The 25591-nt window shown below is 38.7% G+C and overlaps 2 protein-coding genes across 2 annotated transcripts in view; one reads left to right on the forward strand and one right to left on the reverse strand.

The window, feature by feature from the left end:
* Window positions 1–25591, forward strand: part of Shaw (Shaker cognate w) — a 449043-nt gene that overhangs the window by 33413 nt on the left and 390039 nt on the right. The gene's annotated exons all lie outside the window — the stretch shown is intronic.
* On the reverse strand, window positions 3390–25303 carry LOC140225518 (uncharacterized). The gene is made up of 4 exons (XM_072304702.1): window positions 19678–25303; window positions 16079–16197; window positions 13392–13457; window positions 3390–4122 (listed from the first exon to the last, which is right to left on the reverse strand). Exons 1-4 carry the CDS (start codon window positions 19745–19747, stop codon window positions 4057–4059), a joined length of 321 nt encoding a protein of 106 aa, XP_072160803.1. The 5' UTR covers window positions 19748–25303; the 3' UTR covers window positions 3390–4056.

The following is a 25591-nucleotide window of genomic DNA, read 5'->3' on the forward strand; positions in this document are numbered from 1 at the left end:
GCCGGTGTTAGACACAAAGAGAGATTGAATAGGACCAAATTATGAAATGATGCATTCCGTAAAATATAGACTATCAATGAGCAAAAGATCGCGGAGTTGAGAAGATTAAGGGTAGTCCCAAAAACTGCCCTTATGACCCCTCCTTTGAAATATCATATGTTCCGTTCATGAACATAAATCTATTATATAGCAAGCTCTAAAATGGAAAGAAGGAAGAGGCGATGGCAGAATCTGTATGTTTATTTGAACAGAAAAGAAAATAGAAAAATTAATAAAAATTATGCATCCTGTAATGTGTCGGAAGGGGGGGGGGGGGTAGAGGGCCTCTCTAATGAGTGCTGCTATATATAATTCTTCCGAAGGCAGCAACGGTGTACACTCACTATAGAGAGCTTAGGGGGTTTATCAGCACCTTAAAGCGGCGGCTTCCAACTGCGATTGCTATCACTCTCCCGAAGGCAGCAACGGCTATCGCAGGCGTAGGGTCGGCCTAGTTACTGATCCTCCGAAATGAAGGAGTCGAAACGATATTTGATGGTGTCGACAAATGTATTGAATCGGCTACGTGTTGGAATAGTCCCTCAACCAGAGTCTCAATGAATGGCAGTTTAGGTATTGACGATTTAACGACTTTGAGCCGGAGTTTGTGATGGTCAGTCGCTCTTCAAACGACCCAACTCGAATTCAGGGATGACTGATATGACGATTGTCCAGCCGGAGTTCGGCTGGTCAGTCGTTCTTTAAACGACCCAACACAAATAGTCCAGTAAACGAAGCATTTTGATGACCAAAAATTAACGTACGCTGAATTTAGGCCCAATCGATTCTTCAAATGAAAAGGAGCTTTTAGCCAAAAGTTCCCATGAATCCCCTCGGGGGATTCCGCACAGTGGTTCGAATAAGTTGACAATTGGATACATTTTCAATAATTCACCGCGGAGCGAGAAATGAACTTAGAGAGCTCATTTTTTTCAAAATGTAGGTAATTGAGTCTACTTTGTGATTAAATTATAGTGTTCAATATCAAAGTGAGTTAAATTCGAGTAAAATTGAAAGAAATCGAAAATTGAGGATATTTGATAGGCTTTTTCTGTACTACGTCCATATGAAGGCCCGGATCGAAAAATACCCTGCAGTAAAAGTTGTATATCGTTCTTTTAGCGTTGATTTGGAGTGTTACATCATAGGTTTATCTTTAAAATTGAGGGGACAAAAGGGCAAAAACGGAGCAGGTCGACGCACGGCCGCCTATGTTTTGAATCGTGAACTGGCGATTTTAGGTGGCTTATGATGGTAGTGATGATTAATTCAGCTCTGCTCGTCTACTTACGACCAAAATGAATCATTTTCATCATTAAGGCTCTTTTCTAAAGCGCTATGGTTGCCAGTTTTCACTCATTTTTCAACTGTTCACTAATTTGTTCTGGCGGCCATCCAAGTAATACTTAAGACTTTTTGGACGACTTTTTGGAACTTCTTTAGAAGTTACTTTTTGTAAGAGAATCTATGTAGTAAGAAAATACACTACTTTTGAAGTTCAAAACATCATCTCTTCTATAAAGTTATACGATTTACCCCGCGACCCTCTGAACATCGGTCCCCGCCACCCCATCCCAGCGCGTCCCGCGCCCTTTTTAGAGTCACTCTATCAGTGTAATTGAAATACTTTATTTTGGTATTTATCTTAAGAGCTAAATTTTAAAATTCTAGTTTGAGAGAAAAAAAATATGAAATCAGTTTCAGTTACAGCAATGCTGTTGTAGAGCAAAAACCTGTATGACTCTTTGAACACTGCCAAACTAACTTAAAAGAAAATATATTTTTTGGGGGCAAACTTGTCATTTTTTTTTTTTTAAATTTGCAGATAATTTTGTTTGCTTGTCAAACTTGTATATCTGCCACAGGCTGAAAGTTGAATCAGGCATTTTATCAAATGCTCAGGCAAGTTGTTAAATATTCTTATTTAGATTGAAACTCTGTTTATTTTCCTAATTTTAGAAAAAATAATTCATTGATTTTGTAAGAAATAAAGCTTTATACAAATTTGCGCCATGGAATGGTATACTAAACGATTTCTAGTTCCTGGATGAACATTTATCTTGAAAGCGGAATGCCATAAAACCCAAAAGTTTTCAAATTTTAACATTTGAATCGATGAAAAGCATTTGAAGAAGAAAGAACATAGAGTGTGGATTTTATGAGTTACTTATTTTTCCAAAATATTGAAAACTCGTCAGCTCTTTGTCATAAATTTTCAAAATTTTGTAAACTGGCATTTGACTATCATCCTACGCATTTGATAAAATGCCTGATTTGACAAATTGCCTGTAATATATCAGCAAACCATCTGAGATTCATAATTCTATGAATTCATAATTTTTCTAAAGCGAATTTTATACAGGCAACTTTCTAATGCCTGAAGTGGGGTTTTCCTCGTCATGCTTGGCGGAAACAATACTTCCTCTCTTGTATTTTTTATCATGGCAAGTTGGCGAAACCAACTCTTCTCACGGTGACGATCATTACTCTCCCTTCTCTTTACTTCTCAGATCTTTGTCTGAATCCAAACTCAAAACTACTAAAACAAAAATTAAACTTTTGTCAGTGAAATTTAATGCGGGAAATAGATCTCAGCTTCCTACTATATTAAGAGAAATAAATCTTTCAATGCAGCTAAATTTATAAAAAAAAATTTCTATTTATTGTAAATATATGTACAGGTAAAATAATCATAAAACTGATAATATTTCAAGACTCAAAGGGTATAAATCACCAATTTGGAAAAAAACCTTACAAGTCTCTATTTTTAATTTACTAAGACTACTTCCGATCTCAAAATGGAGAGTATGAGATAATTCGGAAAAGAAATGCATTTACAAATCACACTAGTCAAGTTACAAAGAGAGTAAAATCGAACTGACTTTCACAAAAATGAGAAAAAAGGCCTCAACGTTTTAGCTTGAGGATGAAGAACTTGATATGTCAAACATAAAAATCTAAGACTAATGTGGAAAATAAATGAGCTTTGCATTAGTTGATTAAATTCGTAGAACTTTCATGTACAAACCTGTATGATCTCCAAAAAAATGTTTGCACAAGAGTAACCACTAGATTATCAGTCAGAGAGTCAAAGACAAAAAGGAAAAAAAATAAAAGTAAATGAATGATCGACAGAGAATTCGTATACGTTTCCTTCTTCTTGGTAACAAAAGTTATACCTACGAGCAAAAAAAATGAGGGCTACCCACATGAAAAAGTTGCTTGAAAAATTAACGCTAATTTCCTTCATTTGAGGGGGGGGGGGAAGCACGACCCTTGAACGGTGGATTTATTAACTAAGAGATATTTAACCATAGCGACAAAAATATTACATACAAAACATTACGATATTTGGTACTGGTTTAAAACCAAGAGGAACATCAAAAATGTTTCAACAAAATAAATTTCATTTTTATAAATAATCTTTCTTTTTGTTAAATACATTTCGTTCATTCTAATGACCAGAGAAACCGTTTTCAACCTTTTTCCATTACCGGAACATTTTTAAAATACCAACTAGTTAGATCTTTCTTTTCATAAATCTATGAAAAGTTCATTTAACGTATCACAGACCTTACAATAAGAACCTTCTTCCAACGCAGAAAATGGTTGCAAATCGCTTACAACGGTTTCAACAGATATCATGAGACTAGGCATTAAAATATTATGTGAAGAATTTTTCTCCTCTGAAGTACATGACAAGAAAAGAAAAAATATTGAGAAACAATGAACGATGAAGTTGGCTCTACGGAAAACGGAATATCGACTACTTGGAAGTTCCTCTTAACAGCACCAAAGGGGAAAAAAATTCAAATTTAGGGGGTAAGGGAAATGAAACTGTGTCATTTCTGGCTTTTAAAATTTAAAAATTGATCAATTTTATGTGCATTTCTAACCAACAAGATGGAGTTGAAATTATCGACTTTTCATCCTACATTAAAGACTAAGTAAATTAAAGACTAAAAATATTATATACATTAAAAAAAAAAAAAAAAAAAAAAAAAAAAAAAAAAAAAATCAAAGGTCGGAGCCGGAAGCGGAGGCGGAGGACGGAGACCGCTTGACATTGCTGCCTGGGTCAACCTGAAAACATCACAAAGATACGATTAGCTTAATTAATTGAGTGCTATATGAATGTGCAAAGAAACAAAACTGTGCGTGTCAGGGTTTTTTTACACAGGGGTCGTCAAAAGTGAAAGCAGGTAAACAGTCAAAAGTCTCGTATCACTCCAATATAGGTCGTGCATGGGCCAGCAAGAAGTAACCGTCCTCCCCACCCTGTGGGAATTCTCAAAATGGTGATTTTCTTGAAGCCTTTCGACTAGTAGAATGATATTTATTACGCTAATTCTGCCGGGGTGGAAGGGAGTCAGCCTCGTTTCTCCCTCACTACAAATCGCTCAGAATTCCGACTTGCAGCGAGTTTTCCCATTTTTCTCATAAAGGGCTGATTTAGGCCCGGACTTAGGGCGTGTGCAGGGCGTGCGGCGCACACGGGCGCCAGCCTTTGGGGGGCGCCACGAAAGAAGAAGAGATGGGGAAAAAAGGGGGGAAAGGAGAAGGAAAAAAAGGGAAGAAAGGACAAGGGGAAAAAAGGAAAAGAAAACAAGGTTGGGCAGTGAAAGGAAGGAAGAAGGGGGGAAATGGAAGGAAAAAGGAGGCAAGAAAAGTGAAAAGAGAGTCCGCGAGAAAGGGGGGGGGGCATAAAAACCATAGACAAAATATAAAGAGAATTGCCGTCTAAGGGTAAATTTTCAGGACAAAAACTCCACCTGGTCCATAGACGGCCAGGCTCCCCTTGACCCTAACTTTACGGCTGTACAGAAATACAAGAGTAGGCATGTAGTAAGGGGGCGCCATAAATCCATCGAACAGGAGCCGACATAGCATTTTAGGCCACGTCCGCCATCTTGGATTTGAGAATTTTCAAAAATCGACTAAAAATTCGAGTTTCCCGTCGAAAAGTACCCCTGATCCCGCGGTTCACAAAGCTCTAACGAACAGAAACGGAGGCCAGAACCGGGGCTCATTTTAGGCCACATCCAACATTTTGGAGTTGAGAGTTTTAAAAAATTGACTAAAAATTCGAGTTTTCCGTTGAAAAATACCGTGTGATACCGCGTTTCACAAGACTCGAACAAACAGAAACCGAGATAGCATTTTAGCCCAGGTCCGCCATCTTGAATTTGAGAATTTTAAAAAATGGACTAAAAATTCGAGTTTCCCGTCTAAAAATACCTGCTGACACCGAATTTCAGAAAAATCCATCGAACAGGGGCCGAGATAGTATTTTAAGCCTTTTCGGATTTTCGAATTTTGAATTTTTTGGATTTTGATTTAAAACGCGTGATCCCCAAAATCGAAGCTCAGATTCGGATTCCTCGTAAAAAATCGATGCGATTTCATGTATCATACCCTGACACCGAATTTCAGGAGAATCCGTCGAACAGGAGCCGAGATGGCATTTTAAGCCACTTCAGTCATTTCGGATTTTTGAAGTTGAATAATTTGACTTAAAACGCGTAATACCCAAAATCGAAGTTCAGATTCGGATTCCTCGTAAAAAATCGATGCGATTTCATGTATCATACCCGAGCATAGCGTGAAGGAAAGAGACGTAACGTAGACATACTGATTCGAGCATATGAATCCAACGTGGCAACATGGGTAGTGCTCAGTGGGTCAGCGGAGGAGGAAGAATAAGCATTTATGGAGAGGAATTCCTCGGGACGAAACCGAACGCTTAGCGCCGGCGCCTCCCCGTTCGGCTACATCTCGGGCGACCGGCGCGGCGCGGCGGCGTAGTTCAAAGGGGCGTAGTATGACAGAATCTATACGCGTCGTTAAACCTTTTTCCTTCACGCTATTTTAACATATGATACATGAAATCTCATCAATTTTTCACGAGGAATCCGTAGAAAGAAAGTCGTAAAAAAAAAAAATCGTAAGAGAATTTACAGAATTGTCCTTGAAAATTGATCACACATTAGTGGTTTTTACATCATTAAACCTCTTAGGAAATCCGAATCCGAGGAATCCGAATCTGAGCTTAGATTTTCGACATAACGCGTTTTAATCTATTTAAAATCGTAGGAGAAATTACAGAATTGTCCTTGAAAATTGATCACACATGAGTGTTTTTTGAGTCATTAAACCTCTTTCCTTTACGCTATTCTAAAATTTGATGCATGAGATCGCATCAGTTTTTCACGAGGAATCCGAATCTGAGCTTAGATTTTGGATATTACGCGTTTTAATCTATTTAACATCGTTGGAGAAATTACAGAATTGTCCTTGAAAATTGATCACATTAGTGATTTTTTACCCCGTTTTTCTTCTACGTTCACGTAATGAAATTAGATCAACAGTTGACTCATCGACTAGTCTAGCCTAACCCCCAGAATCGGTCTAAAGGGCGAACGATTTTATCAGATAAGATGTGCGGTCCTAGTTTCCGGGCAATTGCGGTTTGATGGAAGCTGCGATGAGGAGAAACGGAAGATATGCGAAACTCGGGCGGATATTAAGTGAGAGACCAGGTAGGGGAAAGGCTTTCTTCCCGAAAAGTTAGTGCTCGGGCCAACTTACATGGTCACTGGAGCATTGTATAGCAGGTTGTGGGAAACTATTTTTTTGCAGCAACAACCAATTGGATCGCATTTTGAAAAAAGGAACTAAGAGAATTTCAATGTTGCTGGGATTGTGCAACTTAGGTACATTCTTTGCAAAAAGTAAACTTTGCGACGGTAATTTTCGTCTTGAATTCATAGTTTATTGGGAGTAGAGGTGAAACTAGTTTAGATGATCGTTTATGTTTGCAAGGTTAGCGACATTGGAATGCTCTTAATTTTAGAGCAAAACTGCACTTAAATAATAATCTGAAAGCCCATAAAATTTTGTTTCGTGAAAGTTGCGAGTGACTTAGCCTATTACCCACGGAAATCCCAAATTGGGGGAGGGGCGACTAGAAATATTAATATAACTCAACTTGGCGCACTAATACCTAACTATTTCGCCATGATTTCTCGCCTATGAATCGTATCGCTTATTAAACTCGTTCGAATGGCTTTCTACATTCACAATACACAATCTCGACGAGGTGCGTGTTTGACCTCGCGGTGTTGGATCGTGAATTCTCTTTGTGTGCTGCTTACCTATATTGAAATCTCTACTGTAAATGAAAATTAATGAGGTTGATCGTTATAATTGATATGTGCGAGTCAATGACGCGCCTTATCAACACATTGTATTGGAGTTCACTGCTTGTTTTTTTTCTTTTCAACTCTTTTCCCCCCTTTCTACGTCCCTTCACTGCTCCACCATTTTTTCTTTTCAACTCTTTTTTTTTCCTTTCTACTTCTCTTTTCTTTTTCTTTTTTCCCCTCTTCTCCTTTCGTCGTGGCGCCCCGAAGGCTGGCGCCTGCACACCCTTTCTCCGGCCCTCAGCATCGTTCCAAATTCAGCATTGATAATTTACCCATTTTATTAGGTTCACCAGTGAATTCATTTAAGATTGTTGCAAGCTTAAATCCATGCTACTAAGACTTAATGTTGCTGTCGCACCATATTAACGGGAAAAAATTCGAACCGCAGCTGATTGGCGCGGAGTGGACCAATCCCGCACTATTTTCGAAATCGGAAAAAGTGTAATCCGGAAAAATTACGTACATAAGAGCCGCTTTACAGCGCTCTCTTGCGTTCTGCGACACATCGCCCTATCCTCCCATAGTACTTCCGGGAAAAGTTGCATGTAGTAATTTTAAGAAAACATTTCTTTTCAGAATTAGAAAAAAGTTGACGGGTTATGACAGCTCTGGACCTCGCCGTTTCTGGAAAAATTACATTGGTCTTAATGTGAAAATAACAGGCCGATCTACGGAAATTCGTTTTTTTGCTTTAAAAAACTCCAAAGTGAGAGACAACCGGATGTCACAGGGATACATCTAGAGGCCTGGTTTTGAGGCGCCGCGCAGCAAAATGATCGCATTTTAGTAAACTATCATCAAAATTAAAACTTATGTTCCGAAGTTGCAAAGGCAAAAATACCTATCGCACACCTGTTAGAAAATAATGTATAATCGTTGTTCTAGCCCCTAAGAACTATTTTTGATCATTTACACTCATCGCCAAAATCACGATTACAAAATCAAATTTACACCGATTTCGTTCCAGCGGGCCGATTATTGAAATTTAGTGTTTGTCGGGCGGACATAGATGACATGGGTTAAATGGCGAGGCGTGATTGGTCGGCTATGTCTTATCGCTGCTTTGTCGTGCCTTTGTCAGGTGGAATGGACGACATACTGTCGGAAACTTAAGAGGTACCGATAGCTTGTCGTGAGTTCAACCCGACAAAGGCACGACAAAGCAGCGATTAGACATAGCCGACAGGGGCGTAGCTAGGAAATTTCTCTGGGGAGGGCCATGGGACCACCTCTCGTGGTGAAGAGAGCGGGGGGAGGGGTGAGGAATGGAGGATCCCGTTTTTCTGGGGGGGGGGGCACGAGATTTCTGGGGGGCCAGGCCCCCCCAGGACCCCCCTAGCTACGCCCATGATAGCCGACCAATCACGCCTCGCCATTTAACCCATGTCATTTATGTCCGCCCGACAAACACAAAATTTCAATAATCGGCCCGCAGGCTATTTACATGAATATAGTCCCCTCCCCCATTTTGGGGTTTCTGCTAAGTCTCTCACAACTTTTCCGAAACTAAATTTCACGAGTTTTCAGCTTGTTGATGTGCAGTTTTGCTTTAAAATCAGTCCTTTACGAGAAAAATGAGAAGAGTCGGAATTCTGAGCGATTTCAGGAGTTTGGGAGAGCCGAGGCTGACTCCCAACAATCACGGTAGAAATAGCGTAAAAAAAATTATTCTGCTAGTCGAAAGGCTTCAAGAAAATCACCTTCTTCAAAATTTCCACGGGGTAAGGAGGGTTGCCAGGGCCGGACTGGCTCACATCTGAGGGCGTAGATCCTTAGCCGGCCAAGGGGGCATAATGTGATATTTTGCCGAGGGGGTCCCGCACCCCCGACAAGGAGTGGGGTCCAGAAAATTTTAGAAAATTAGCCCGATTTCACACTCTTTTCAGGGCCAAAGTTACGGATTAATCGTACAGAGTGGAAATTGCAAAATTGAACACATTGAAGTAACCAGAGGACTTGTGAAAAGAACGAAAGAAAAACAAATCAAAGCTACGAGACGCTAGAAGTGGTCCAAGTTAACATGGGAATTTTTTTTTTCGCCCAATGAACCGAGGCGCCCCCTATATTTGTTCCTTACCATCTAAATATGATACCTGCCAAATATTTTCGTTCTCCGACAATATTAACACGTGCCACCGTGAGGCTGAAAATCTCCAAAAAAAGTACATTGATTTAAATGGAGCGAAAATGGGCCGATCCGCGGTATTTCGTTTTTCGGTTTTAAAATGCACCTAAATAAAAAAAAAAAATAAAAAAAAAAACCTTGACTTTTATTGAAGGAGGTACCTAGAGGCCTATTGTGTATGACAAAAGCACACATGCGACCCATGGGGAGGAAGGGGGGGGCGTCACGACGGAGCGGATTGATTGGCGCCGCACAGGCGGCCCTCTGTGGACAAAAATAAAAAATTCACAACTGGACATCTGAATGTTTTTTTGAGTTTGTCATCTTAAAGCTATATTTATAACTCAAAATGATGGTTCAAATTTTTCGCCCAAAATTAGTTCAACTTTGGGTGGAAAGTGGGCGGGAAATGGGTCGAGAATCACTGGTCCATTGGAAATACACAGGGAAAAAAAAGACGAAAACTTCAAATAAAGATTTCTCGCTAGAAACGCAAAATGCTTTGGGTGGTTGACATTTTCTCAATCCTCACGTATTCAACTTCAATTCCAACAAAAAGATTTTGCGACTATCAGAGATATTTGAAGTTCATGTTTGGGTTAATGTTAATTTTTCACGTTGCTTTTACATTGCTAACATGGGGCTAATTTGAGGTTGCCAAAATCAAATCAACTTTTCTCGAAAAGTACGTCAAAAATCTTGAGATATAACATTTTCTTATTCCTCGAGTGTTTTACTTTGATAGTGCCAAAGGGATTTCCTATGTTGGAGCCACTATCTTCATTATTTCAAGTTAAGTGTCTTTTACCGATTTTTGTCCGCGTCGTCCATGAGGATGCCGCACTAAAATGCTCATGCATCATGCGCTAAGGTGATCCACTCTGAGCAACTTCGGAAAATGGACCGCAATGCTCCCTAGATTTGCTCCATCCGATCCCAAACGATGCATGCCGCATGTATTTTTACTTCCTGATAATATTAAGACCTGCCACCGTGTGGCTGTTTTTTGGGGAAAATTGAAGAAAATAGCAAAACATAGTAAAAAAGACGAATATTATAAAACTTCGCAACGTTGACAAAAAAGCAGCGTCGTGCCTCACTCGTGTGTGACCGGGCCCCTAAAATACGAATTTTAAGTTTCAGTACTTGTATAAAATTTTCAGACACATAGCATTCACACGGTTTTCTTGAGAGAAACCAAAAAATGTCCGGAAGTGCGCTAGGCTCTACGCACCAAACTGAAAAAAGAGTTAGGTACACACTATGCAACCGCATATTAGAGCTCCCTGCTCCCTGTTACGCATTGTCGTGCCTCCTCAAATAGAATAATTATTTCAAGAGTTTGAAAAGTATATCAACTGTCCCGCTGATAAGCACATCGCAACAATGGTTCACTGGTAAAACTGCTGAGCTAAGTGTAAACAGAAAATCCCATGTTTTCTGGGATAGTAGTGAACCTGGCAGTCAGTCTGTCCGCTTATCGATCGTCAATAATTTCTTTTTCTGGAGATATGTTTGTGAAACTATGGCACTCTCAAAGCCATCTTTTCCGAGGGATCGAAACTCATATCTGCTCCCCCGTACTTGAAGGAAGTAAACTTCTTTTTTTAAAAAACAAGTCCTGTGCGTTTTATTATTTTATTTACGGGAAGTTCAATTGACTCTACGCAATAGTGCTCACCATGTGGCTCGTGAAGTTATCATTTGATATTTTTATTAAATACAATGTTACGTATCAGCGGGCATCAGAAATTTTCGAGCTAGAACATGTTTTAGCTCTTTTACTTTCATTGCAGATTTCGCTATTTTTAGACATTTTTTGGTTTCTCTCAAGAAAATTTAATCCGTCTGAATGCTATGTGTCTGAAAACTTTTTACAAGTACTGAAACTTAAAATTCGTATTTTAGGGGCCCGGTCACACACGAGTGAGGCACAACGCTGCTTTTTTGTCAACGTTGCGAAGTTTTACAATATTCGTCTTTTTTACTATTTTTGCTATTTTCTTCAATTTCCCCCAAAAAACAGTCACACGGTGGCAGGTCTAATATTTTCAGGAAGTAAAAATACGTGGCATGCCTCGTTTGGGATCGGATGGAGCAAATCTAGGGAGCATCGCGGTCCATTTTCCGATGTTGCCGATGAGTGGATCACCTTAGCGCATGATGCCTTGCGCGGCGCACCGGCGCCAATGAATCCGCTCTGTCGTGACCCCTTGCCCCCCCCCTTCCCATGGGTCGCATGTGTGATTTTCTCATTCACATTAGGCCTCTAGGTACCTCCTTCAGTAAAATTCATGTTTTTTTTATTTTTTTTTTAGGTGCATTTTAAAACCGAAAAACGAAATACCGCGGATCGGCCCATTTTCGCCCCATGTAAATCAATGTAATTTTTTTTTCGGAGATTTTCAGCCTCAAGGCGCGCGGCGGCACGTGTTAATATTGTCGAAGAACAAAAATATTTGGCAGGTATCATATTTGGATGGTAAGGAACAAATTTAGGGGGCGCCTCGGTTCATTTTCTAAAGTTGCCCAGCTTGGACCACCCTAACGAGACGCGTCTGTGCACCATTATTTCCAGAAGAACCGAGCTAGAGCTTGCGACCTCTAAAACTGATTTTAAATACTTAAAGTCTTGAAATGATGCACCAAATTCGGGTTTATGAACCTAAGAAATATGTGAGCCGAAAAAATCTATTTGACGTCATAGAAAAATGAAACTGTACATTTAGAAAGCACAATGTGAAATGATGTGCAATGCACAATGTGTTCGGGTGAGTTTTACATGGCGTTATAAGGGCGGAAAGGAGCACTAGTCCGAAAAAATATTGATGTTAGGAACAGAGAGGAAACATTGAATAAGCATGCGTTAAATGGCTCTTGTGTAATTTTGGCAGCTGAATCCGAAAATCACCGTATTTTTTCTCCTGTCATTCAGTCTGCATAAACTGCTACGTGCGAAGCACGTACGGGTCGCTAGTGGGAATATAAATCTATTAAATGCATCCGAGATCTACAGCAGGACGTCCCATTCAACAATCATTTTTTTGGCATAATGTTCTTGGACGTGACCGAACGATTGGAGCCTAATTTTGCAAGATTAAACATAACTAAATTTGATTGAAATTCACTGTCTGAATGACCTCTTTCTGCTCCGCTGTTAAATCCTGAGTTATTGGCGAACAAGGTGCCAGGTGTAGTCATTTGATATAATTATTATTAACGATATTTTCTTTAACCCTTAGATGCTGAAGTCGGGTCAAACTGACCCGAGGCTTGCTTAAAAAAACGTGCCCCGCGGGTTGATAGGGACCGGTACATACCTACCTACGAGCTTTAGATGTAGGTCTGCTAATACATCGTAGGTAAAAAAATAATCAGATATCAAATTGAAGAAAAAGAAGAGAAAATCGAGTACCAGCAGTTCGGAGAGACATAATCGGGCCTTGTATTTTACTTGTTCTCTGGTTGGAATCTTGTCAGCAACTTCCTTCCACTCATCTTGACAATCAAGAAGAAGGCCGTAGACCCTCAAGCCAATGGATGCCAACAGGCAATTTCCGGCGTCATTGATAAGTCTTAAATCTCATTTAATGAGGGATTTTTCTGTTGTCCATTAAACCTTTAGCTCGTTCGGGCTTTAAATTTGTCCTTTTTTAAGCTTCCTGCCCGTAACTTTTCACTATATTCTATATCTTTTTTCATTGTAAAAGAAATGTAATTCTTTGTACCTATTATGTGACAAATAAACAATTAAAAAAAAAAAACAAAACAAAACTTGTTCTCTAGAATGGAACATTGCGAGTACACGCCTCGCGCCATCGCGCCTTCGATTTTGCAGATACAACGCTGACATCCATTAAGCACGAATAGTTGCGTACCTCTGGGCCATCCGCGAGTCCGTAAGTTCGTTATAAACTGCTTTTTTGAACTTTCAGTAAGAATGGACTCAGTTTCGAAACATTCAAATAGACACCAATAACTTCTTTCATTACCCATACCATGCTTTAAGTTTAATAACTTACGTCCATTGACCGCCTCTTGCGCGACTCCTTCTTTTCTTTTCTTTCATTTTCCAGTTTTTCCTCTTCCTGCGGAAATGAAAAAGTATCAAAATATTAAGAAAATGTCAAACTAGTCCAACCCAACAAGTATAAACGATAATAGATATACAGGGCCTTCAAAAATTTCAGCTCTCTCCTCCCCCCTCCTTAACTTTTGAACGGTTGCACTCAGTCAAATGATGTGTTTACAGTGTTCCTCGATCAATAGGTACTACTTTAGCGCCCCCTGGTCACTAGGTACGAAAAATAATTTTTGATTTGAGGTTTACCTAGCGCTAGCGGTCAGAGGGCGCTTCCCCGAAATTTTGAGAATGCTCAAAAGTAGCTACTCTGGACTTACCAACTTTGTCGAAATTTCAGTTGGCTAGGTGCAATCGTTCCAAACTTACGTGAGAGGGGGGAGAGTGCGGTCCGTGGAGTAGCCGGAGAGGGCGGCCTGGGACCTTCAAAGTCGAAATTTGCATTTTTTTTCTTTTTTTTTTCAAAGAGCTCGTAATTCTGATCATTTGAAGCATGAGTTTGGTTCTCTAGGATTTTTCAATCGGCGCACAAGATTTTTTGAAAATAGGCCCATTTTGAACTTGGATCGTAAATATCTCGTCGAAAAAAAATCGAGAGATCTAGACTTTAACTCAAAAAATTAAAGAAAATTTAAAAAAAAAAAAAAAAAAAAAAAAAAACCACAGATTTAAGTTATCACTCGCCATTCCTCCGAAAAATCCAATTTTCATCGGGAAAATGGGCATTTTTGGGCGATTTCGTTATTTTTCCGACTGTTATTCCCCCTGCATAATGAAGGTAAACGTATTCTCAGGTACAAAACAGGTCTCTTCTAATGTATTTTGAGTAGCTGAGTCCGAAAATGGCCTCCGTTTTTCTCTGTTACCTCTCAGTTTTTGGGAAAATTTTATTCATTTTCCAGGATAATTGTACGAAAATACTAAGAAGCTCGTTTTCTAGAGAAATTCACTATTTCCGCAGAACTGAAAGGGGATGTAAAAAAATGGAGGTCACGTTCGGATTCAGCAGCTCAATACACATAAGCATCATTCTACGTAGGGTCCAGGAAAACACATTAAAAAAATTGTATGAGCGATAAGACTGCGTCAATTTTGCTCATTTTCCCGGGGAAAATTGTCCTTTCCGGAAAATTGATAGATGGTAGAGAGAAACTGAGGCCATTTTCGGACTCAGCGAGTTGTTATTTAAGATGATATGTGGCTGGGGCTTCGCCGCTAGCCGTGACGTTGGTTGGTTGATGAAAAGGGCCTCTAAATTATTAATATTTTGACAGATTTTTACTTCGACACTAGTAGCCTGATTGTCAAAATTTCATGTTTGTCGACCACTTAAGACAATATTAAGGAGAATGGAGTTGTGTGTTTGGTCGCGGTTTTGTCAGTCATTCTCTTTGTGGCGCCTATGTTGAGTGAATTTGACTACCAACTGGACCGCGTTAAACAGAAAGGAACCAAGCCACATCAGCTATTGCCAAATTTAATTGGGCAATTTAATTTTTTACATGAAAACGGTTGTGCAGATTTTTGTGCAAATTTCAGTGATTTTTCTCCATAATACAAAGCAAATTCCTTACAATTTTCAAAGGAATCTGCACAAATGTTCTCTCGTAAAAAATAAAATGTCCTTGTTAAATTTGGCAATAGCTGATGTGGCTTGGTTCCTTTCTGTTTAACGCGGTCCAACTATCGGCAATTCAAGAGGTGCCTCTGCCCTCACGCTGATTACACCCTTTAGAAGCACGACAAAGAGGATGGCTGACAAAACCTACCAATCACAGAACTCTATTCTCCTTGGTCTTCTATTATCCGGTCGACAAACACAAAATTTCAATTATCAGATTTCTGGCGTGAAATTGGTTGACTATTGCATTCTCTGGTGATATGATAAGGTGTACTAAGGTGAAAGTTGGTCAACTTCTTTCAAATAACTCGCATACTCACCTCAGGAGCAGCTATGACCAAAACTGCATGGTCTCGATCTCTCCGGGTATAATTGTTTAAAAACCATAAAAATGAGGAATACGTATCGACGATGAAACTACCAGACCACGTATCTCGGTTTGCGGGATTACAGATTTCCTGCCCTACTTCATTTTTTAAACGGAAAATTATTAAACTTCAATTCTTGAAAACTTCCGCAATTTTTCTTCCCTAAGCAAGGAAAACTCTGTGAAAACTTCATGGAATAGTTTTAGTTTCTTCTCCTGCAAACAAATAAAATAGGAGCAGAGATGTTTCAACACTGCAAACGAGATACGTGGTTTGGTAGTTTCACCGTCTACATATTTCTTTTAAGCCATGCATAAGGTAATGAATAAAAGTAAAAAAAAATCTACATTATTTGGATTGCATTTTGCAAAAAGGAACCACTAGCATTGCAATGATGCTAAGATTGTGCAACTTCATCTTTTGCAATAAAATTGTGGAAATCGTGAAAAACTATGAAATTTAGATGGTAATTTTTGTCTTAAATTTACAGTTTTTAGCGAGTAAAATAGAAACTATTAATGGATAATTAGGTTTTTCCTCCAAGACAAAAGAAGTTGCACAATCTGAGCAACATTGCAATGCTAGTGGTTCCTTTTTGCAAAATGCAATCCATTTATAGGTATTAAAACCGCTACTCACTCTGAATTTGGCAATCAGCAGATTTGCCTCTGCTAGGGCTCGCGCCCTCCGGATCGGGCAACGGATAGTCATCGAGTTGTAATATATCAACTCAGTCGTTCGACTAGCGATATGCTCATCTGAAATAGAGTAATAAACTCACATGAAGGGTAGAATAACCACAAATTATCCTTGTAGCATGTCTTTTGGATAGATATTCATTCCCTGGTGAATTTTTTTTTTTTTTTTTTTTTTTTTTTTTTTTTTTTTTTTTTTACTTCAAATAGCCCACAAGGGCTAATCCCACGCTTTAAGTCCCATCCCCCCTCCGTCCCTACTGATCCAGTCCCAGGCTACCGTTGTTTGAGACGATCAAACTTGGGTCGCCTTGCCGGGAATCGAACCCGGGATCTCCCGATCATAGAGCAACCACTACACCACAGGAGGCCGACAGCACTTAAATATTACACAGCACTTTATTGACTATTTTAATTTATGTATATATTATTCTACCTCTCCTTCTCTATTGCTAATGATTGATATATATATTATTCTATCTCTCCTTCTCTTGGCTAATAGTTATTAAATATCTTCTCTTCATCTATTGAATTATTGTTGCTCATTTTCATTATGTTTTATCTATAGGAATTATTTTTGCTATCATGGGAGGGGTTATTTATTGATTTCCACTAATCTTGGGTTTAACTCTAAATAATTATAACCTGGTGTCTCAGTTTGGTGTCTCAGAATTGGCCGTTTAAGAAAGAAAAAAAAATCTAAAAGGAAACTCAGGTCAGGAATCCTGGGGTCAACGTATAGCAGATTCTTTCACTAACTGATTTGATTGTAGCTTATTTTAAGCTCTAATCACTCGAACAAATCGCACGTGAATATCTTTAACTGTTTCAAAGGTATGATTGGAACGTGTTCCGACTTTAAAAAATGGCGAAGTCGCACTTGGTGAGCTGAGGAGAAAACAAAGACCAACCCTGGATTCGGAGGCCAGAAGTGACCTTCTATCATTGGTATGGATACACGCAAAAACGTCGATCTCACAACGCTCTACGGCGCTCTACGACGCCTAACCGCCACAAGACCCGGTCCTCTCATAACCCTTCAAGGATTTGGCACTCGGTCATTTCCTTTAAAACCCCTGTTATGGGAGGACCGGGTCTTGTGGTGGTTAGGCGTCGCAGAGCGCCGTAGAGCGTTGTGAGATCGACGATTTTGTGTGTATCCATACCAGTGATAGAGGGTCACTTTCGGCTTCCGAATCCAGGGTTGGTCTTGGTTTTCTCCTCAGCTCACCGACTGCCACTTCGCCATTTTTTCAAGTGGGAACACGTTCCAATCATACCTTTGAAACGGTCAAAGATATTCACGTGCTATTTGTTCGAGTGATTAGAGCTCAAAGTAAGCTACAGTCCGATGGGTGATTTTTCCCTTAACTGCCCAATTTAACCGAAAATTCATCATTTTTCGATTTTTTCTGGGGGTAAAAATATGGTCGACCTAAAAAAATCAATATGGCACTAGCACGCAGGAAAACAAAAACCATACGTAATGAAATCCCTGTAAATTGCTGATTTAACAATTAAATTGCTAAAAAGAAGTGACATTAATGTTTCAATGTAGATTTTACAATAAAAAAAATCTAATTTAACCACGCCCCTGGTTGAGTTAGCTTTCCATTATTGTAAAATGTACATTTGAAACATCGCTGACACTTTGTTTAGCAATTTAATTGCTTTTAATCAGCAGTCCATTTTGTTTTGTGCGGGGAAACAATTCTGTCGCGAGATACTTACATGCCCTCAAAGTTCAGTTTAATGCAATTCTTTAGGTTCCGCGGCATTCACACTACCCTGGACCTGACTCGTAAGTCTTACGTAAAACTTCCTCGGCTAAAATTCATGGTCAGTAATAAAGAATTGCTTCTTGTCTCCTATTCCAGCGTTTATTTGTGTATCAGTCTCCTAAAAGCGGCGTTGCCATTTTTTGAAGTCGGGCCACGTTCATGCTTTTATCTTTTGAGAGATTAAAGATGAGGTGCGGTTTGTTCGAGTGATCAGAGCCTAAATTAAGCTAAAATTTTAAGGGTAATTTTTACCCTTGGTTGCCAAAATTCACCGAAAATGCATCATTTTCCGATTTTTTTAGAAAAATATGATTAACCTAAAAATATAACAATTGTGCACGAACGCAGGGAAACGAATACCACGCGTAATGAAATCTCCTTTCTGTGAGCGTCCTCTTAGTAGGTAGGTAAATTGGTTTTTCCGGCTGCATTTCTGCAGGATCGTTTCCCAATGCTAAAAAGGCGGAACAATCAAGACAACGCATCGGAAGGCGATGTTGAATCTAAACAGGATGAGGAGCGTAAGTTTTATACAGTGTTTATTCGCAGTTTATTTTATTTATTTTTTCAAAAATGACTGTTTGGTCACTGTTAAGATTCAACATAGCCCTCCGAATCGTCGTTTTTATTTTTTCGTCTTTCCAGCATTGAACGACAATCCTGCGGAAATGCAGCCGGAAAAACCAATATACTTTGAGGAAGCTCACAGAAACGGGCTTTCATAGCGTGTGGTTTTCGTTTCCCTGCGTTCGAGCACGATATTCATAAGTTTAGGTTGAACATGTTTTTACACCTTGAAATAATCGAAAAATGATGCACTTTCGGTCAAATTCGGCAAAATGAGTACGGTAAAAATTACCTACCAAATTCTAGCCTATTTTAGGTTCTGATTACTCGAACAACACGCACGTTCACGCATTTACCATTCAAACTTGGTGAGAGTGGACGTTTTCAGACTCCAAAAAATGGCAACGTCGCACTCGGGGGCTGGGGACAAAACCAACCCCAGATTCAAAGGCTGGAAGTGACTATCACTGGTATGAATTTTATTAAAGGGAGTGGAGCATTGGGGGGGGGGGGGTGCATTACAGTTCCTTCCCGTGATTTTTTAATTGAATAGCATACTTTAAAAATTTTGGAGGACGCCCGAACTTTTAGAGTCACGAGCCCCCCATTTATCCCCGAGAGAGACCAGCGGGCCGATTATTGAAATTTAAACCAGCCCGATAAGACATCGAATTGCGATATACATATTGCACGGTTAAGATAGGGCTATGTCTTGTCATAAGCGGCGACATAGAGTCGATGACATTTCAATAATCGCCCCGCACGGGGGCTTGGGGGTCATGAAATTCGGATTCCTTGGGATCGATTCTTAGTTCATCTCCGACTTCATCTGACCTAAAAAAAATTGAGAAAAAGTCTGGTAGGAGTGGTCTGGAACACCCTGCGTGAAGTTATCGAAAATTTTGATTACTTGACGAACTTTAAGGTACACTAAGTTCAAAGGCAATTGCTCAATGGGCTTTATTTTATAAGACGCGAGTACTTCAGGGGCATATTTGACCAGATTCTACCGAAAGACGATTTCCCATTATTAATGTGCGTTCTCCTTTACTCTTGATATATTGGAAATTCCCTTTTATTAGTTAGATATTACAGATTCAACAATGAACTTTAATACATTAGTGCCAAAGATATACTAAAGGAAGCTGTGGTTGTACTTGGAAAAAAAAAATATTAAATCAAAATCAATGCTTACCAGGGCTGAACTCCATTTTCCTTTTCTTAGGCACGGCAATGATACGACAAACTTGACGCCTTTTTGGCATGCTACGTCAAACTGCACTTAAAATATTAGAAAAGACACAATCCACAGAGGATAAAGGCGTTAGATTCAAAATGATGCAAATTTTATCGCAAATGAGATGCTCGCTTTGTTGAAGGAAGGTATCGCATATTATTAAAAGTTCCGGCAACACCGCTGAGCGCCGCGCCGATTCCATTACCATGGTAGTGAGCGCGCTCCGCGATCACTTTTCGGTTTTCGATTAGTTGATTAATCGATTAATCGAATCGAATAAAAATGAATCGATTAATCGAATCGAATAAAAATGAATCGATTAATCGAATCGAATAAAAATGAATCGATTAATCGATTCATTTATATACTTTGAAAATAAATCGAGGGCCGTTGTAAGAGGCACTTTTTTTAATTCCCTCCCCCCCCCATCGCCCTTGCAAGACGCTTGGACAGACTCTCCTTTTTCTTTAAACAAAACTTCTCTAATTATGGGGGGGGGGGGGCAAGGAAAAGAGTGTACCGGAGCACTTAATGGTTTATCATGGGGCTGAGCATGATTCAGCCTTTGGGAGGCGTCAAGAAAGGAGAAGAGAGAAAAAAGAAAAGGGAAGGAGAAATAAGGAGAAAAATTAAAGAGTTTTAAAGAAAAAAGGAGGAGCTATGAAGGCAAGAAGGAGGGGGCTAAAAGAAAAGGAGGAAAACAGGGGAAGAGAGAAGGAATAGGAGGCAAGAACATCGAAAACAGAGCCCGCGGGAAAAGGGGGGGGATAAAAAGAAACCAATGATAAATTAAAAGAGAGAATTAAATTTCCGTCTAAAAGGTTTTAATAATAGATGCGATTTTTATTACTAGGGGGAGATCTGGGAATCTATCAGGCTGGTTATCAAGACATTTTTTTTCGAGCAAAGCAATAAGTCCACGTATTCGTAAAAAGTACATCAAAATTACATTTTAGACCCTTTCGATGCGTTTTTGAAGTCGTTCTCTGTACAAAAAAACACTATTTTTTCCGCTGCAACGTTAAATTTTCGTTCTGATTAATTGAAAATTGTTCACTCCGCAACATCATAGGCACCTGTGTACACCCTTACTGAACGCACTATACTTCCGAGGATGTGGAAAATCGCGCACACTCCGACCCACAAATCCTCGGAACCACTCTATTAGCGAGGCTGTGTGTTTAATCTGTGTGTACGCGGCTCGCAGAATTTCCTTTCCCCGGACTATGACAAGAGTTAACCCTTCCTTTTCTTGACCTCACGGGGAGGTCACGAGAGACCTCACAGGGATGAAAGGGGGTGGGGGCTTAGAACCTCCAAACAATCCCTTGTCTCCGTAATCCGCAAGCCACACATAAATTTGTTTAAGAAATAGAACATATTTTTGGAAATCAAGGAAAGGGGCGTCTAAACCCACTCTTCAAAATGAACCCCCCAGAATTTTTTCATAAGAATGATTCCAAACTTTTAGCTTGATAAAGTTCGGTAATATTAATTACATGTTGCATGGTTTTTTTGATGATTTTATTTTCAATTCTTACGATCGATTCAGAACAGGAATCATTTTTTACACCAAAGGCGATGGGTCGTTGCAACGGCCAGTCAATCCCTGCTAAGTCACATTATTGAGGTCTTAATTTCGCGTGTTTGACCTTATTCCGTATTTTTTGGCAACACTGAGAAGACCACTGGAGCTTAAAAACACACGATAGTGACAGGAAATTTTACGATCTATTCAGAACAAGAATAATTTTTTACACCAAAGGCGATGGGTCGTTGCAACGGACAGTCAATCTCTGCTAAGGCTCAAATTTGAGCACTAAATTCTGGAAATCTGATTATGTTCTGTATTTTTGGTAACACTGGGAAAACTTCTTGAGCTTTTATTCAGATAATTTTGAAAGACAATTTTTCATAACTTGAATGATCATCAGATGCATTTTTAAGAAGCTAGGATAGGAGCATCTTAAAACCACTGAAATTGCTAAGTTCAGCCCAGTTTCAATTGACTGTTAATGAGCTAATCACCACAGCTGGGCAATTGTGTCAGAAAACTCTATCGAAAACAAATAATTTTTTTTTTGTAATGGGCCCAGGTTTCTGACTTGCAGGACTACCAACATCACTGTCGATAGCTAAAAACTTGATTATAAGTTTTGGTACTATGGTTATAAAATTTGGATAAAATTTGAGCCTAATTTTTAAGGAAATATTTACCTAATTGAGGGTAGCATACTTAAACACTTATACCCGAACCTACTCTTCTCCTTGAAAGTAAGGGAAAGTAGGAATTCACCTAATTATGAACTGAAAATATGCAGAATTGAGAAGCAAGTAACAGTTACTTTAAGCTTTTTTATTAGGAAAAAAAACATCAGAACACGAATAAAATTTAAAGTTACATGAAATAGAAATAGCCGAACTTTAATTAAAATATGATTCATGAAATAGAATAGGAAAGACCAGCTTTCCATAGTTCAGTTGTTTTTCTGGTACTTGAGCTAAGCGTTGTGCTTTATTGTAAAACATAGTTCGTTTGTAGTTTGTTTAATGGAGTTTTTGCATGCTTTGGGGATCTGAGCTTTGGTTTTCTCTTAACGAGCTCCCAAGCTTAAAAAAAAACTCTCGAAGTTGAGGCCACAATGGAGGGAATCCCCCATGCTATGCCTCCTCTACATCCAGTCAAACTCTCTATGCACCGGTAGGGAACAAATACATTATAGCAGTACTGCCATTGTCTTTGAGGACTCCAAGGCTAGAGCCACTGCAACCCTGCTAATGTATTCGCCCCCTATCTGTGCATGCCTGGATATAGTGGACAGAGACGGATCTAGCCATTTGGCAACACCGGATTTCCTCCATTTAAACCTATATTAAATAATCGATTCTTGTTGGAGCACCTGGCCCCTCCAAGAATCGATACATTTCCGTAGGTTTAAATGGAGAAAAGGCAATGTTACAATTTGCTAGATCCGCCAATGATAGTGGCGGACTCTCATAAAGTAGAGGACCCTCTCTATTACGGCCTCAACATTAGAAGATTTTCTTGAAATTGGGAGTTCCTTTCAGTGAGAACCAGAGGCAGCATTATGTTTCTTGCAAAAATTGTTCGTAGGAAACAGTCCTTACAGTGCAAATTGCCGTGCAACCAAATAGCTCTAATGTTTTCATTTCAGGAACCATGAGTCCATAATTTTGAGACACCATGGGTTTTTTCATTAATTCCGAAAATTGAACTCCATCAACAAAATACAGAATAAAACGAAGACAAAATATTTTCAGTTTTTCCATAAAAAATATTCAGTTTCTCAATGAACTATTATCACTAAGAGGACTTTACTGAGACCAACCACTAGTTGCAATAAAACATGAACAAATTGAATAAAATATGAGTAAAAAACTTTTAAAAAAACACATTCTCAATGTGCCAGGGTAACATTAAGAGTAGAATTAAAATGGTAGCATCTTTTATATGGTAAAATTACACATCAATGGTGAAATTACTGCCTTGTATGAGTAAAAAACTTTAAAAAAAAAGCACATTCTCAATGTGCCTGGGTAACATTAAGAGTAAAATTAAAATGGTAGCATCTTTAATAAGGTAAAATCACATATCAATGGTGAAATTACTGCCTTGTATCTTCATTTCAGTATTTTTTAAAAAAAAAAAACACACACATTTAAGTTTAGTCCTTAAAAATGAACCCTCTTGTTTAAATTTTTAAAAAGATACTGCTTTTGTCACTTTCATGCAGAATTTACAGGGAATATCACTGAAAGAAGTAAATAGTGTCAATTTCGTTACAAGGTTCTGTGGTTTTGCTAGCAATATTTTCTGACAACTACTAAAATACTGGCACTGAGAAGACTGAATGTACTGAGGATCTGACAGCGCATACATTTAATTGCCCTTATCAGCTATTATATTTAAACAAATAATATTTAAAAAAATATATTTAAGAAAAAAAAAACTAACGATGAATCAATCTCTAAGATAAAACAATTATATGCATGAAAAGACTTATTCAGGAAAAATCAAGGAGTCAATTTAAGAGAGAATAATAACAAATGAGGCGTTTGTGGAACAAACAATAACCTTCCCCCACTCACACCCTGGAAAATGACTGAAAATTACCTTTTCAGAAAATATACGGTTTACTAATAAAATGTGATATAATAAAGGAGCTAGAGCTTGTTCACAGCACAGTAGTCATTCTGACTGAATTTCCCCGCCGAAAATCGTCTATTAAGGTGATTCGGCGGTTGCCATTTTTTGTGTTAGAGTGCCGTGCGATTCATTGCATCAATTCGTTCCATAATTTCAGCTATTTGTCATATTTTTCGAATTTTGAGATCGCACTTTTGTTGTCATGAGACTAGAGAATTCATATACCAAATTTGACAAGGAAATTCAACGTATTAAAGGCAGAGTTTTTTCAGAGGAAAAATATTGCATTCGATTCTGATATCGAAACTGCACTCGCATGCCATATTTTTTCTCTGAAAAAACCCTGCCTTTAATATGTTGAATTTCCTTGTCAAATTTGGTACATGAATTCATCAGTCTCATGACAACAGAAGTGCGATCTAAAATTTCGAAAAAAATGACAAATAGCTGAAATTATGGAATGAATTGATGCGATATATAGCACGTAGCTCTGACACAAAAAATGGCAACCGTCGAATCACCTTAAACAGCAGCAAAGTTGTTTGATGAATCTTCATAGTTGGAACTACTAATACCATTCACTTTAAAGGAATTTAAAGATGTGGCTCTCAGATTTCGAAGTTTGCTTAAGAAATAATGATGAAGATGCGGAGCAAAAAAGTGGACCCTACATCTGATCATCAGAAAAAATTAAAAAATAGCAGTGGATATTGATGATAAATTCGAGACTTAACAAAATTGCCAAGTTCCTCCTACACTGGAGGTTGAGCATAACGTAAGTCCGGTTACATCTTCAGATGCAACAATAGGGCGTATCCCTACTTGAAAGTTACAGAAAGTGAATAAATGTTGGGCGTGCTATTATTTAAGACACTTTTATGGAGATGAACTTCCACAAGTTTTAGAATATCAATGAGAAAATATTTAAAGATAATTTTCTAGTTTCTTGTGTGACCAAAGAGAATTTCAAAATCAGGCATTCTCTGACGAATTGAGAGACGAGAGATGTGGACTGCCGTGCTAAGAAAGAACACCATATGAGCCTTCAGACGTTGCCATATTTCATTCAAGAAAAACCAAATTTACTGGGAAAATTGTGAGTATTTTTCCTCAAATTTTTCAGTCAATTTTGTTCACGATTTAATCTAAAATATCTGAAAATTTCAAGGAAAAATAAGCATAACTTTTTCCATGAATACATGTTTTATTCGGGGAAATTTGGCGACTCTTGAATGTTCATACGGAGTTCTTCCTTAGCACGGCAGTGGAGTTGTTCGAATGTTACAAGATGACGGTCGACCTGGAGGAGTGGGGTTTTAAATGTTGAAAAATGTATACTGTAAATCTTAATGAAAAGTACTGATATAATAATGAGGTAATAATATTGTAAATAGAAACTTTGTCACAAATTCAAAGAAATATCAGCAACTAATGCAATCTTCTTTTTTTGACATAATATTGGAGATGCTCAAAACCAGGAGGTAATTTCGTTTTCCCCTCCATGTAATTTTGCACCTGAGCTTTCACCTGTCTCCACTCTCTGGATTGTAAACATGCGTACTTTCTCATGACTGGTAAACATTTGTTAACACCAGGAGGCTGTCCAATTCTGAAGCAATCTGCAAATGAATTTAACAAAATTGTCGCTTCCTCCAAAGTCCATCTTTTCCTTAATTTTATCTTGCCTTCTTCTGATCTCTGGAC

This window comes from Bemisia tabaci, chromosome 1, assembly GCF_918797505.1.
Source record: "Bemisia tabaci chromosome 1, PGI_BMITA_v3".
NCBI lineage: Eukaryota > Metazoa > Arthropoda > Insecta > Hemiptera > Aleyrodidae > Bemisia > Bemisia tabaci.

Excerpts from the sequence above, each read along its gene's own strand:
- LOC140225518 (XM_072304702.1), bottom strand. The coding sequence starts at position 19,747 with ATGCCAAAAAGGCGTCAAGTTTGTCGTATCATTGCCGTGCCTAAGAAA. Across the intron at positions 16,198-19,677 it reads GAAAATGGAGTTCAGCCCTG|ATGAGCATATCGCTAGTCGA; the intron begins GTAAGCATTGAT and ends ACTCTATTTCAG. Across the intron at positions 4,123-13,391 it reads GCAAGAGGCGGTCAATGGAC|GTTGACCCAGGCAGCAATGT; the intron begins GTAAGTTATTAA and ends TGATGTTTTCAG.